This window comes from Engystomops pustulosus, chromosome 11 (genome assembly GCF_040894005.1).
Source record: "Engystomops pustulosus chromosome 11, aEngPut4.maternal, whole genome shotgun sequence".
Lineage (NCBI taxonomy): Eukaryota > Metazoa > Chordata > Amphibia > Anura > Leptodactylidae > Engystomops > Engystomops pustulosus.
In genome coordinates, this window is record NC_092421.1 from 23935875 (window position 1) to 23952043 (window position 16169).

Consider the following 16169-nt stretch of genomic DNA (forward strand, 5'->3'; position numbering starts at 1 on the left):
GGACATTTTGTCGGAGACTAAGTATCGCTGTGAATCATGGAAAAAGGGCGCAGGCAAAATGGCGCCGCAGTGACCTTCCTCCGGCACTGCGCGTGAAAGAGGGCGTGGCCGGGCGCGTGACGGGATGTAAATACGGAAGCAGAGGTCCGTTGCCTGGTAGGTGAGAGTGACGGGCGGGTGTGAATGGTGCTGTGCGTATTGCTTGTATACTGAGCCCAGGGGGTCGCATGAGTATATAGTAATGAGCGGATATAACTGTATGTGTAGTGTACTCTTACATACAAGTGCTCTGTGTGTAACATAGAGGCTAAATGCAGGATACCTGAGGGTACTAGAGAGCCTTACAGATACCACTACTAGAGGCTTAGAGATATTATCAGGGAACATCTGGCTGCATAATATTAATGTGGTAACAGGGTTAGTGAGCTGGTCTAGGTAAAGGGTTTTCCAAAACGTATAGAATTGAAGTTTAACTAAAACAGAGTAGTCTTCTATTATCCATATGTGATCACCCTTGAAATAATACAGTCATCCTATAGTAATAGTTACAAAGTTTATATGGTTGTAAAAAAGACACCTGTCCAACAATTTCAACCAATCAAGAAGGAAAGGGATTGGATGACGAGATTTAGGGGAAACAATTCTATATAACATAATAATATAACCATCAATGTTATTTAGGTGTAAAAAGGCATCTAGACCCTTCTTGAAGCTCTCCGCTGTCCCTGCTGTGACCAGGGCCTGAGGCAGGCTATTCCACAGAGTGACAGTTCTCATAGTAAGGGTACATTCACATGCGGTATGCCCGCTGTGTGCTGGAGAGGAGGAGGAGGTGACCCCTCCTCCCTCCATTGGAAAGAGCAGCGCACGGCCGCACACTCGCAAAAAGATAGAGTGGCACCGCATCGCTGACGTGCCGCCATTGCCGTCTATGGGGACGTATGTACGTCCCCAAGAACGTCCGTGTAAATGAGCCCTAAATAAGCCCTGAATACATGTATACATCACCACCACTATATATTTAAAAACATAGCAATTTTATTTAATCAAATTTAAAAATGTACATGTAAATGTTAAAATTGTTTGAGAACAATCCAGAATATCCACAGTCCTGTATCCACTGACAGCTGAGAGATAAAAAAGCTAGATGAGTCCCGAGGGATGATGGATTGTTGAGCCGGCGCTTCCTACGTCTTCCTAGTTCACACAACGTAATGTGTTTAAACAAGGTTTCTTTATTAAAAATGCGACGCGTTTCTGCTCCGAACCGCAGCCTTCATCAGGCATAACATAAGAAGTGGTAGTGACGTGAGCTGAGAGATAAAGGAACCTGATAAAGTTTAATCTTTATAGACAGACCCTGGAAAGTATAATTTCCTCCAAGAGCTGATTCACCAAGGCAAATATTCTCTATGTATGGAAAGAGTTAATCATTAGCCTCCTTATCTTTCTGAAGTGGACTTCCCTCACATGGAGATTGTACACTACAGGAAAAGAAACAAGACACACCAAAGTTGCTCTGCTTGTAGAAGTATATTACAAAGTTAACTATTATGAGCTGCACTTTTTATATACGAAATAAAAAGGAAATGGCCTCAAAAGTTTAGTTACTTTTTATTACTTTTAAAACTTTAAGATTTGGCAGTGGAATTGAAACAGGATCCAAATGGAAGATTTGAATTCAATTCATTCTCTAAATGTCAAAGGCTTGTTTTTAAGAAAAGGGCTTTGTTATGCAAACCCAGACCAGATGGTGGCGCTAGAGGTTGTATGTGTCAGTGAGACATAAGGAACATATTGCACTTTGCTTCAAGTGTTCGGTCTGGTTTCTTTGCAGGTTTCCACTGCTGCAGACTACAATGTAAACAGATACATACATATAGGTGTCACTGTGGCGCTAAGATGACATCTACCCTTCCTTGAGTCACAGTGCACTGCCCCATCTGTAATATATTCATTTCTTAATGTCTTCAGCCCCGGACCTCAGCCGTGTCTTGCAGGGGGTTGTGTAACTGAGGGTCCAGGCTACAAAGCTGGAGTAGGGCGCTGCCTACAGTATGTAGTGCTCAGATGTTACCCTGAGGGTTAATCCCTTCCTGCTTAGCGACAGATATATCCGACACTGAGCTCTACTAGGTAATGCGCAGTGGCGGATATATCTACCGCTGAGCTGATGCCGATTCAGCTTGTCATCGAGACTGAACCAGCATCTGTCCACACCCCAGTTAGTGTAATACCTGCAGCCAGAGAGTTCCGATTGCGGGTACTTAGTCTCCTGACCATGGCATTTAAATTCCTTTGGGGGGGTCCATCTCCCGCATGGCTGTCCATAGAGCCTGTGAGATCCTGTCATGCGGACAGGATCTTACAGTCTCTGTGTCAGCCTATGCATCTGCATAGGGTGACAGCTATAATACACTGCAATACTGATGCTTTGCAGGGTATTATAATGAACAAGCAATCGGATGGGACAAGTAAAAAAAATATAAAAATGCCCCTATTTAGAGATCATTGGACTTGATGTCTGTGTTAGGCCGCCAACCTGGATGTAATGTCGGATAGCCAATCCATGAATATGTCCGGGTTGGACGGCCGGACACATACTTCAGGTCTGCTCATCTCTAGCTTCATAACATATAAAATTTTCATATAATGGGGAAAAAAAAGTAAAATTCATCACACAAACACTACACATGTGGTATCGTCACACCTGGAACAATCTGTACAATAAAACTGAATCTTTATTGAACCTGAACGATAAACGCCAATGTGATTTTTTTTTTTTTTTTTAACTATCTCATCCAATTAAAAAAACTGATCTAGAATAGTGCTGGTATAAACTACAGCGTGTTCCGCAAAAAAATAAGCTCTAAAAATAACCTTTCGGAGTGCAAAAACTATAGATTTTTGTTCCCACATTATGTTTTAATCTGCAAAGTTTATAAAACGTTAGAAATATAGCAATATTGAATCGCTGTAATCTTACTCACATACAATGAAGGCAACGTGTTTATTAGACTAAGAAAGTGAACAGAAGTCAAAAGTCAATTACAGAATTGATGGTTTTACAAAGCCCCCAACCAACAAAAATGAATGATTTAACAAATTTTGATCAGTAGGGCTTAGCCATTACAAAATAGTATCACTGAAAAGTTAACCTCTTCCAACAAAAAATAAGCCCGAATAATGAAAAAGTCCATTTTATAGCTAACCAAAAACTGTTACATCCTATACGGCAAAAGTGGCTATTGCATGGCTGGTTGTATACTGGGGCTATGGGCTGGCAGGTTGTATACTGTGGATATGGGCTGCCTGGCTGTATACTGGGGCTATGGGCTGCCTGGCTGTATACTGCGGCTATGGGCTCCCTGGCTGTATACTGCGGCTATGGGCTCCCTGGCTGCATACTGGGGCTATGGGCTGCCTGGCTGTATACTGGGGCTATGGGCTGGCAGGCTGTATACTGCGGCTATGGGCTCCCTGGCTGTATACTGGGGCTATGGGCTGCCTGGCTGTATACTGGTGCTATGGGCTCCCTGGCTGTATACTGCGGCTATGGGCTCCCTGGCTGTATACTGTGGCTATGGGCTCCCTGGCTGTATACTGGGGTTATGGGCTGGCAGGCTGTATACTGGGGCTGCTTCCCCTTTACACTTACTGTGTGCCCATACAAGTAACAAGCCCCAGGAATGTAAAGAGTATCGTTATACTTTTCCAGTTATCGTATTACACTCAAAAATTTGGTATCGGAGTAACCCTACATACATACTTATATGATTGGTGGGGCTGAGCACTGGGACCCCCAACAATTTAAAAAACAGAGGTCTTGTTCTCACCAATAGATGAAGGGACATGTTCCTACATAGAAATTGCTTAGCACAGCACTCGGTTATCTCCAGCATTCTCATTGATCGTGAATGGAAGTTGTGGAGATAGCTGAGCGCTGTGCTAGGCAATTTCTGACACTCCCATAATATGGAATAGAGTAACAGGACCTTCCAGGCCATCAATTAGAGGGAACGGACTCCTTTTCTTGTGATCTGCGCAGGTCAATTCCTACGGATTGGGAATAACATTACAGTAGATGGCAGCATAATATATAAGGAACTGAAAATCTGACCACTCTTTTACCATCCAAAGATGGACTTATTTTTGGAAACTTTTTTTTATAACTTGTGATATAACATTGTTTTATTTTAAACAATTCTGTACACTATATTCACACGTGCTGCTATACTTTAGTGTTTTCTAGTCCTGCCCCAGATATCGGAGCTTGTGCCAGACTTCTATTCAATGCTGATTTATAGAGAGAATTGCTTTTCCACTCTAAACTACATTTTATTTTTTGACATGATATAGTTTCTCGTCCAGACTGATAGAGAACGTGGTTGGGGATGGCAGAACCAGGAGGAGCGGAGAAGTTATCTGCAGATGAGCAGCCATTGTCACATCCAGCGTCTCAGCCTCCAGCGTCACATGGTGATTCATCCAGTCATTTGCCTTTAGTAGTTTCCTTAGTAGGTAAAACTATGGTGGACTTTTGGCCTTTAATCCTGGTTATAGCTGATCCCTTAGTGCACTTCAAGTCGTTCTTGGTTCTCCTATTTCTTTTCTAGTTCCTTTGTTTATTTCACATTATTTCATTTTCTATTCATATTGCACAATTTCTAATTGAAATTATCAAGCACCGTATTTTTCTGATTATAAGGCGAACAAAAAATCCTTTGATTTTCTCCGAAATCAAAGGTGCACCTTATAGTCCAGTGCGCCTTATATATGAACCGTACTTATAGACAACAGCTGCCTTGAACTGTGCACAGGTCTGCCACCTGCTGGTCATTCATCCTTAGAATCAGGTGCGCCTTATAATCCGGTGCGCCTTATATATGAAACTAGATGTTTTAGTAGGTATTTATTGATGGTGCGCCTTATAGTCTAAAAAATACTCTAACAAATCCAGCTTGTAATCCTTATAGATATATCGGTCTGTTCTACTCATTTCAGATGATGCTACAGTGGAAACAGCAGAAGAGGCAGTGGAGCCACCGGAAGCAGATATCAATGAGCTTTGCAGGGATATGTTTAGTAAAATGTCGTGTTATCTTACTGGGGAGCTGATAGGTAAGTGCCTAGAGGTAGGCCTTGCATTTTTAAACGTTTAATGTTGCACATATCAATAGCTCTTGTCGTACTTGTTCGCCTATTACTTTCATTACCAATAATCAGCCGTTTGCTTCCCTCATCATTGTTGCCCATTAGAGCAACAATCTGTAGTCCCCCTCACTCCGTCGCTTGTTATCCAAAAACAGAAAGCTAATGCGTTTCCGACACGTTAGGAATTTGAAATGCTTTGTGTTTCTGTATTTTGCCATTAGACCAAACTGGATCTTATTGTACTGATTAAATAAAAGAATGCTGTGTTTCTATGTGGAGGTGGTGTAAAGGGGAATATTTCTCAAAAAAAAGGCATCATGTCCTGATATATGTCCCCCATTTACTCCATTGCAGCCCTTTTCATCCTCCAATCTCCTGATACATCCCCTTCTCATCAGGGACCTGTTAACCCTTATTCAGCAGCAAAATAGGCATTATAAGTAGAATGTTTGTTCCTACTACTAGTGCCTTTATTCCTTCCCACTCTGCTATAGTCTGTGCAGCATGCTAAAAGTTAAAGGGGTTTTCCCACGAAAGAAAATCTCACATTTCAATCCCCTAGAGATGTTAGCACAATAAAGATCATTTTAACCTCTTAGTTTAAAATTTTACTCAGTGTTATTGCTGTTTTAGCTCCTACCACTCCCTAGGCTGCTCAGTGCAAAATCCCAGTGTCTGGGTGGGGACTCTGTGGGGTGACAATGTGTTTACATTATTAGGGTACAGGTGTATATACACTTTCATCTGGCTTCTGACATTGTACTAACACACTGGCACATAGAAAGAGAGATGAGACAGATCTGAGATGATGAGATGCATGAGATTACACAGAGGCTGACAGACTTTTACATTGTCAACTCTGCTACATTTCACAGACATGTGCCTGCCTCCCCCTTCCCCCGGATCACTAATCTCCTTGTAGTTTGTAGCTTCTCTCTGCTCACAATGTGCTGGCAGGAAGTGAATCAGTGTATGTGTCAGTGTGGCATGGCTACAACATCAGAGCAGAAAGACACAGAAATCTCAGCCAGCACAGCTGTCAGACAGAAATCCAAGATGGCGCCCGACCCTAAAGTCGGAAGTTACAGGGTCGTGTCTAGGGGCAACTGAAGTTGTGTACTCCAGGACTGATAGAGGCAGGTTGGAATTATATCTGTGAAATGCTAATATTTTGTTAATAACAGTGAATTACAGAATGTGTTATTTTGTTATCCTGAGTATATTTAAGAAACTTTTCTTCATGGGAATAAACCATTAAGTCCTTGCTATGAAGCTGTGTTGCTCCCACATGATGACAGCTATTGGGCTCTTTCACTGTCTGGATAAATGGGGGGTTGTGCTCCCCACACTGTGACTGTCACAATAGACCTTATTGTGAGCCGTCAGCTAGCTGCCATTTTTGTGGGTAGTTCATGGCCCTCATTTATGGTAAGATGCATGTGGCCTTATAATATGAGACTGGTGTATTTCACAAGGTTTATATAGGGCAGCATATTAAGCTGGAAGATGGAGTTTAATAACAGATTGCCTATTGGAAGGGTATGTTCACATAAGGCTATTAGAGTCCCAGTCACAGATCCCAATAATAATAATAATAATTCCTTTATTTATATAGCGCACATAGATTACGCAGCGCTGCACAGAGCTTGTCAGTTGGTCCCTGTCCCCAATGGAGCTCACAATCTAATCAACCTAACAGTATGTTTTTGGAGTGCAAACACGGAGAGAACATACAAACTCTTTGCAGATGTTGACCTGGGTGGGATTCAAACCCAGGACCCCAGCACTGCAAGGCAGAAGTGCTACCCACTCAGCCACCGTGCTGCCATCTGAATATTGCAATAAAAAAATTCCTGTTTGCATCTTTTGGGCTCCATTGGTGTAAGCAGTGTAGCAGTGAAGCTCCCTCTAGTAGTGACTGCAGTCAGGCTTTTATCAGCTTTTCCTATGTAAGCGATTTTGAATTCTGTACTAGAAAAATGAAGCAATGATGCTATAATTGCAGAAATATTTATATTATAAATGCTATAATATAATGGCAGAATTTAAATAAATAAATGAATAAATAGTAATGTGGTCTCACTGTTAAGCCAGTTATTACTAGTGCTATTATGTTTCTAATTTAGAAATTTTTTTTCTGAATTGCCCTCAGCCACAAGTGAAGACTACAAACTTTTAGAAAATATGAATAAACTCACATGTTTAAAATATATGGAGATGAAAGATATTGCTGGAAATATTAGTCGAAATCTCAAAGACTTGAACAAGAAGTGTAAGTACATTTGTGGTGATATACACAACTTTGATTTACCAGCATCCTATAAACATCCAGATTGTTATTATTTGTTTGCCAACTAACGCTTGTGTCTTATCTGTGAATATTGTGTTACAACAAGAATTACAGTGGGTTGCAAAATTATTCAAACCCCTTGAATCTTTCCTCAATTTTGAAGGGGTTGTCCGAGAACGTAAAAAAAAACCCCTCTGGTGGCCGGAAGGGGGCAAGTTAAAAAGAAAAAACATTTACTTACCTCCGTGTTCCCTCCTGGCGTCCCGTGCTGCCGTCTCTCCAGTCTGTGCCCCCTGTAAAGTAACAGGGGTTGAGGTGGCCAGTCATGCCCATCTGTCCCGCATTATACAATGCTGGGAATAGGGTCGGCTGGCTGGAAGCTGAGCGCAGCGTGGCTTCTGTGCCCCTGTTTGTTTACATGGGGCACGCACCAGAGAGATGGCAGCTCAGCCACCATTGGGGTTTTTTACACTCTCGGACAATACCTTTAAACGTTACAGTCACAAACTTCAATACATTTTATGAATATTTTATGGGATGGAGCAACACAAAGTATCAACTATTTTTGAAGTATTCTCCATGGAAACGCATGCAATTAGTAACTAGCACCCGGTGTCTTGCATTTAAACAGTTCAAAACAATGGGTGCTGGTTACCTATCGCATGTGTTAACATGGCAGCGCTTGCACTGCATTAACATGGGGGAGCTTGCATTGTATTTGTAAACGCAATGCAAGCTCCACATTTGGCTGCACGCTCAAGGATAAAGTTGTGGCAGGTGTATTAAGTTGTGGTAAGTGTATTACAGGGTTAGGTTTAAAGGAAATCTACCATCAGAATCCATCATGATAACCCAGGGACACTTACTCATAGATCCAGGCACTGTGATTGTGGTAATCTTCTGTTTGTTACCCACGGCCTTCTTCTTTCATTATGTTAATGAGACAAAAGTGCTCCTGGGGGTGTTACCAGAGTCCCTCTGTGCTGCATATTCACAGGCTATTACACTGTGCAAGGAGCACCACTCCTGCTGTGTACTGAAACTTTCTCTGCTGCAGTGGGATAACATCGGGCAGAGGGAGGTGGAAGTGCTGAGGGAGCAGAGGGGGAGGCGGAGCCTGTGAAGCTGCAGCACGGACGGGCTGTGGTAACACCCCCAGAGCCATTCAGGCTTATAAGCATTATTGTAAAAGTTGATTTAATAAAAAGGCAGCCAAAGTTAACAAACACAAGAATACACCACACTAACAGTGACTGGATCTATGAGTAAGTGTGATGGTAGAGTTCCTTTAAACAAAATAGCTCTAGCTCTGAACATCTCCTGGAGCACTAGATGTGGTCCCACAAAGTATTGACTCAGAAGGCTGAATACATATGCACACCATACTTTTCAGATTATTTATTTGCAGTGGTGTATATCATTCCCTTTACCAAAGCGCAAATAGAAATGTACTGTGCAAATGTTTAGTTGAGTATAAGAAATACCCAGTTCAATATTTGATTTATTTTGTCCTGTAGATGCAAGTCTTCAGCCGTATCTAGAACAAATCAATCAGATAGAAGAACAAGTGGCGTCTTTGGAAAATTCTGCATACAAATTGGATGCTTATTCCAAACGATTAGGTAAGGTCCATTCAGTTGTACTTGTATATAGGGGGATGCAGGCATTATGGTTGGTCCCTGACTTAAGGACCCCCGACTTACAGATGGACCTCTCTGCCCACTGTGATCTCGAGTGAAGCTCTATGGATGCTTTACTTTAGTTCCAGGCTGCAATGATCAGCTGTAAGATGTCTGTAATGAAGTCTTATTGATAATCTTTGTACCAATGATGGCAAAAAACTTTGGAAATCTAATTGTCAGTGTACAAAAAAAAAATTGTCTGGAGCTACATTTATAACTCGACTTAATGGGGTATTCCCACAAAGACAAGATTCTTAAATATACTCAGAATAACAAAATAACATTCTCTAATTTACTGTTATTAACAGAAATACAACATTTCACAGATATAATTCCAACCTGTCTCTATCAGACCTGGAGTTTACAATTTTGGTTGTCCCTGGATCAGACCATGAATCTTCTGACTATGGTCAGATTCTTCTGTTGAATAGCTTATCACGTCTGCACACTGCTCTCTGCCTCCTATCAGGTGCACAGATACCTTAAAGGGGTTTTCTTATGAAAGAAAGTTTGAGTTCAAATTTGAATTCCCTAGCGATGTGGGAGACACTTCACTAATATGTTCCCTCTTTCCTCGGATCAAGACCGTATCTTGTCTGTAGAGTTTGTAGTGCAGGTCTCCTCTGCTGGACATGAAGAGCCTGTGTCTGTAGTGCTGCTGCCTCCTTCCCCTTCCCCTGCAGCTAAAGAGAAGCTTTTTATGCCTGAGGAATCTGCCCAAACATAGCCTGGAGATTATGGTCATTTCCAGGGACAACCAAAGTGTAAACACCAGGACTGATAGATACAGGTTATAATTATATCTGTGAAATGCAGTATTTTTGTTACCGTAATAACAGTGAATTAGAGAATGCCTTATCTTGTTATCCTGAGTATATTTAAGAAACTTGTCTTGGTGGGAATCCCCTTTAAATATCCAGAAGTGTGGTCAGGCTGCAGTGGTGATCACATGGTACAGCTTATTAGCTGACTGTTGTGGTTTGCAAACTATTTTGGCACAGCACATGTTATTATGTCAAGGTGCACCAGAGGATCAAATGGATCATGATCACAATAAAATCCAGTTAAAAACCATATTTTGTGGACTGAATATGCCCAGGTAAAATCAGCCTAAATCATAGTGCCATACAGTACTTTGTATGATTTTATGAAAATTTTCTTGCTTAGTTTTGTTTCCTTTTCCTACAGAAGCAAAGTTCAAAAAACTGGAGAAGAGATAGACACATTTCCACTTGACAACACTAATGCCAAAGGAGGATTCATACGTCACTATGCCGGCCGCCACAATGCTTTGTACTAGAAATCTACTGAATAAGCTTATTAATAAAATAACTGAATGTTAACTCTTTATGTTTATTTGACTTTTATTACATTTTTACAGGTAGGAAAATGACAAGACATTTCATGTACAGCACTATACATTGGTAAATAATTTTATACACGGTACAGTTGAGTTCACTTCAGATAGTTTAGGGCACGGGTGCCAGAGGTGGCACTCAGAGCCCTTTCTATGGGCACTAAGGCCATCGCCCCAGTACAGAGTTCACCAAACACTGAATCCTGCAGTCCCAGGCAAATTAAGAGATGCTCTCTCACCGGTATTCGACACTTCGTTGGCTGTTTGGAACTGTGGGAAAAGTGAGAAGGTTTTGACAGAACTGCATTATCTTTGTAGGTCATCCTGCTGGACCCACCATTCTTCCTTTACAGAGAGACCCTGGAGAGAAGCTACAATGATAATCTGAATTTGTCCTCCTTCTTTGAACTGGTGGCCTCAGGGGGCCGATACAATTGAAAGATATGAATGAACAAGTAGCAATAAGTTACTGTTTAAAATTTCATGTTGGCACTTCACGGTAAATAAGTGGATTTCGGTTGTAGTTTGGGCACTCGGTGTCTAAAAGGTTTGCCATCACTGGTTTAGGGTAATAAGAGAGATGGAGAGAGACCCCCAGACCCATTTACAAAAAAAAAATAATAATAATAATAATTGATCTCAGACAACCATTTAATCATGTGTTACTTTATGATGATAAACAAGTTAGAATACACTTTGCAGTAGTATGGAAATTCCAACATACCAATAACCTAATGAAAAGCAATCAATCCAGTTGTACCTGTATTTCACTTTCCTAAAAATGCAGTCATGAAAGGTGTATTTCGGTGCTGTAGGCAAGGTAATGTTCAGTTTAAGAATTTCACTTGACCAGTTTTGATAAAACCACGTTTTTTTCACTGGTTACTTGTTCTTGGTTACATGAGAGCAGTTCATTCATTTCTAGGGAGCTGCACGTAGTTTCACACGTCTATAATGGATAACACATGTGTCATGGAGCCTTTCAATGGATTCTGGATGGACCTGAGCTCTAAAATGCTAAATAGTGAAGAAACCTGCATTTCAGAAGATTTTCTGCAGAATGTGATTGAGCTGCACTACAGAGAGGCAAGTCATGTTTGTTTTACATGTGGGCTCTATGTCATCTATACAATGGGGTATTTGTTTAGCTTAGAAATTCATTCTTGTGAATCCGCCAGCATGTCTCAAGTTTCACTTCATTGTTAAGCAAACTTACATTCTGGCAGTAATAAAATGAGCTGAAGAAGTCAAATTACACTATTGTCAAAGGTAATGTTGGATATTCTATCTGTGAGAGAACCAGAGACACAAATTCACTACCTGATGTGCTAGTACCATATACACTTGAGTGTAACCCTAGTTTTTCAGCACAAAAAATCCAGCTAAAAACCCAAACTCGACTTATACTCGAGTAAAAAAAAAAAAAATAGGTTTTACCAGGTTTTGTGGTCAAATTAGGGGCCTCGGCTTATACTTGGGTCGGCTTGTACTCGAGTATATACGGTAATTTGTATCATACTAATTCATAGGTCACAATCTAAGGGCCCTTCCAGACAACAGAGAAAAAGTAGAGAAGTGCAGATCACTGACACATTGTTGCATCGATATTTTTCAGGTTAACCATATAGTGACCACCCATACAGATTTCTACTTCGGTCACTTAGGCTGCCTAACCTAAATAATGCACGATTCTCCTGGATCGGACAGAGCATATAAAGGAGTTCCCCTGCAAAAGTAAGTCCTGTACTTGCATTTGCTGGCACCCTGCATTGCAATCTCAATAGGACAACCTGGGGCCTAATGAAGGTCCTGGGTCTAACCTCTTCACATGATTGCTAGATCTTGCCTCATGTAGGATCTGGCATTCTTTGTCGCAGCTTTTCCATGTACATAGGCTGATATTACTAATACAGTACAATACATGAGTATTGCCCACATGATTGTTGGTGTGATCAAAAGATCACTTGTTCAAGTTCCATAAGGACTAAAATAAAGTTAAGAATCATTAAAAAAAAGAATGTCCCAAAAGTCTTATTTACGTAGAAAACAAAATATAATGTTAAAAATAAATTAAACACCCCATACAATAAAAATAAATCATTACTGAACCTGCGTAGTGAATGCCTTAAAGGAAATCTAACACCAGGATGAAGGATTATAAATCAAGCACACTGACATACTGGTGTGTGCTCCATCTGGCAGGATCTTTTAGCTTCTTATGCCCTGGTTTTTATTTTAAAAAATAGGCATAAAAAGCAATCAAAAAGTCATATCTACTCCAAAATGGTACCGGTAAAAAGTCCAATTTATCCAGCAGAAAAAAAAAGCCTTCAAAGCTTCATTGAAAAAAAATTTCATTGTTAGGTCTCCCTGAAGATGCAATTATGACATTATATATTTTTTCCAAGATATTCAGCAAAACATATGCTAACAATAAATGACAGTATTTATATTTGTAGGAATTATGAGTTGCAGTTAATAACATTTAATCAGAAAAAGGAACAGCCACCCAAAAATGCTGTCACTAAAAAATGTATCTGACAAAAAATGAGCCCAAAGAAAAAAATTAAACAAAAAAAAAAATCTCCACATGCTTCAAAAGAAAACTACCTGGGGCAAGGAGAGGACTGTATGCAGAAGCCATGCAACACAGATTCACCATACATCCCAGGTTTAGCATTAACAACCAAAAGGATCACAGAATTAACCCCCATCCTAGAGGTCAAATAGTGCCGGGTCTGCTACTCCATATACTCCTCACACCCTATATACTCTCTTTATCTGGAAAATAAACAATATCCCTTGATACCAGCCCCCCCCCCCCCAAGCATTTTAAGTTTATGCAAATAGGACATTTATTGTGGGTTTCCACTATTCTGGTATCTCATGGCATCTGAAAACATGGTTCTTGAAAACTACTTCTTAGGCCGAGGTCACACATTGCACTAGTGTTGTGTTCATAACCCAACACGAGCACAGAAGGGGGGGGGGGGGGAGGCCTCGGCCAGATAGCAATACAAGACACCGGGGTCTAGTTACTGATCACACATGTGATCACACCGAGGCTTGCCCCCCCCCCCCCGTGCACTAGCGTTGCGTTATGAAGGCAATACCAGCGGAACGTGTGACCGCAGCCTTAAAAACATGCTCTATCAGGTGCCCAAACAACTGCTTATGGTAAATGTTAGTTAGTAATTAATTTTGGTAGAAAGACTATGGGGTAAATTTTTCACTGCTTCTACATGAAACCTCCACGCCTTAGGTTCTTGATGTATCCGGCAGGACGCGGGGGGAGGGGGAGATGGCCATTATAATATGGAAAAATCTCCCCCTATGTGTTTGAAAAGCAGAACATTTTGGAAATTGATACTTTTGAAATTAAATAAAAAAATATAACAACTAAAAAAAAGTCACAAAAAACTCTCAAAATCACTGGGGTAAGTTGAAGTACTGTAAAGTTACAATCCTATAAAGTGACACATTTCTTTGACACAGTTTTGAAAAATTGTGCTTGCTCATAGTGGCACAAATAAGCTTGATCACTAAGGGGTTAAGTTGTTTTATTTCTTCCATATAAATGATGAATATGCTGGGGATCCAATAAATATGGGATTATAACTACAGGCAGTCCCCGGGTTACGTACAAGATAGGGTCTGTAGGTTTGTTCTTAAGTTGAATTTGTATGTAAGTCGGAACTGTATATTTTATCATTGTAATCCCAGCCAGAACTTTTTTGGTCTGTGTGACAATTGGATTTTAAAAATGTTGGGTTGTCATAAGAACCAGGATTAACAATAAATCTTCATTACAGACACATTTGAGAACTGTTTTATCTGTTTATTTTAGCCTAGAACTAAAGTACAATAAATTACCAATATCCAGTGGTCCGTTTGTAACTAGGGGTCGTATGTAAGTCGAGTGTTCTTAAGTAGGGGACCGCCTGTATATGCAACCCATATAAGAATTAAGGGAGTGTCTTGTCCCAAAGGGGGATACTGGGGAGGGGATGCAAATCACCTGAACTCTCATACAATGGTGATGTAGTATACATAGAGCGGATGATATTACCACGACACAGGAGGTCATTATCATATAGAAGGTGTCAGGACTGGAGGAGGAGGAATCCTTTGTGATTGAATTTGTGTGGATGTGTAGTGTACACCTTTGAGTGTTGTCTATACCGTCTTCTGTCTGTAACAGATTTGCAAATCCATGGCAACATGTTTGCTTTATAGATACTAAAACAGGTTGGGTTATAACAATGTTCAGAGCCGTATAAAATTAAATGTAAATAGGTTGTAATGCAAAGGCGATGGGATTTGCCTTTTTTGTTTATTCATTTTGTTGCGCCACAGACAGATGATAAAATACGGTAACTTTCACAAACCGGAAACCGCTATATATATCTGCTCTACTTGTGTTACAAATGTCACCGAGAGGTAAAACATCTATTGGTTATGGTTCAAAATAGCAAAATAAGATGCATTTCAATATACTTTACTTACTAATGTTACTCTTTAAAGGGGTTTCCCACAAAGAAGGCCCTTTCCCCGGGATAGGGCCTAATTTACTGATCAGTGGGGGGTCTCAGTGCTGAGACCCCCACAGATCAAGAAAAGAAGGGGTCCGATGGGGTCCCACGTACCTCCGTCAGACCCCTCGTCACTCCATCAGGCTAATGGAGCAGACAGTGCTCACCGATCTTCCTAAACAAGCAATTTTAGTATATTGTAAAATCTGTTTCGCTATATTATATGCATATTTTATATATTTAGAGTCTCTCTTGATCTAATTCCCATCTTTATTTTGAAATATAGGTTGGGTTGTATTCACACGGTTGTTTTTTCTTCCAGATATTGGTAACAGGGCTTCATGACATCTCGTTTACACAGTGTAATCTATGAAGCCTGTGTGCTCTATTGATTAATATTTCCCCCCTTTGAGTTCCCACGTCATGTTAGCGTTGCAATCATAACGCTAGTGCATGGGGGGGGGGGGGTCCTCGGGCCAATCGCATATGCATTTCTAGGGAAATACATGCGATCGGTAACCAGACCCCAGTGTCTTGTATTGTTTAAATGCAAAAAAAACGGACCCATATGTGATCGGACCGAAGCCTGACCCCCCTGTGCTCGTGTTGTGTTATGAACACAACACTAGTGCAATGTGTGACCGCAGCCTAAGAAGTAGTTTTCAGGAACCATGACATGTCTTCAGGTGCCATGATATACCAGAACTTAATATTGTTTATTTTCTAGATAATGAGAATATATAGGGTGTGAGGAGTATATGGAGTAGCAGACTCTGCACTATTTGACCTCTAGGATGGGGGTTAATTCTGGGATCCTTTTGGTTGTTAATGCTAAACCTGGGATGTATGGTGAATCTGTCTTGCATGGCTTATGCATACAGTCCTCTCCTTGCCCCAGGTAGTTTTCTCTTGAAATCATTATTATTATTTACAATTGATAATGGAACAAATGTTTGCAAAAATATAGCAACCCAAGACTAGTGCCCTGTGGTAGGCCCGATCACCTATGGGTTTCCAGTGAAACGCACCCTTATCCTTTTACCCCTTCCACATAAGCCGTAGCAGCTGCATTTGACTTGACTGTTTTATTCTGCAGCTTTTACCCACATGTTCTGTAATTCACATTTGTTAGTAGACATTTTTTGGGGAATCAA

The 16169-nt window shown here is 40.7% G+C and overlaps 1 protein-coding gene across 3 annotated transcripts; it reads left to right on the forward strand.

Moving 5' to 3' along the window:
- The first annotated feature begins 16 nt into the window (after positions 1-16).
- BLOC1S2 (biogenesis of lysosomal organelles complex 1 subunit 2) lies at positions 17-10469 on the forward strand. 3 transcript variants are annotated; one of them, XM_072131136.1, is made up of 6 exons: positions 17-156; positions 4360-4479; positions 5005-5121; positions 7307-7426; positions 8962-9066; positions 10315-10469. In XM_072131136.1, the coding sequence occupies exons 2-6, from the start codon at positions 4395-4397 to the stop codon at positions 10344-10346; spliced, it is 459 nt and encodes a 152-aa protein (XP_071987237.1). In that variant the 5' UTR covers positions 17-156; positions 4360-4394; the 3' UTR covers positions 10347-10469. The 3 variants fall into 3 exon arrangements, with proteins under 3 accessions (XP_071987237.1, XP_071987239.1, XP_071987238.1); XM_072131138.1 differs by having other exon boundaries at positions 38-144; XM_072131137.1 differs by lacking the exon at positions 17-156 and adding an exon at positions 170-191.
- Positions 10470-16169: the final 5700 nt, after the last annotated feature.

What these genes read in the sequence shown, in the direction of transcription:
- BLOC1S2 (XM_072131136.1), top strand. Translation starts at nt 4,395, where the DNA reads ATGGCAGAACCAGGAGGAGCGGAGAAGTTATCTGCAGATGAGCAGCCA. An exon ending in TCAGCCTCCAGCGTCACATG is followed by an intron (nt 4,480 to 5,004) that starts GTGATTCATCCA and finishes TACTCATTTCAG; the next exon opens with ATGATGCTACAGTGGAAACA. An exon ending in TGCTTATTCCAAACGATTAG is followed by an intron (nt 9,067 to 10,314) that starts GTAAGGTCCATT and finishes CTTTTCCTACAG; the next exon opens with AAGCAAAGTTCAAAAAACTG.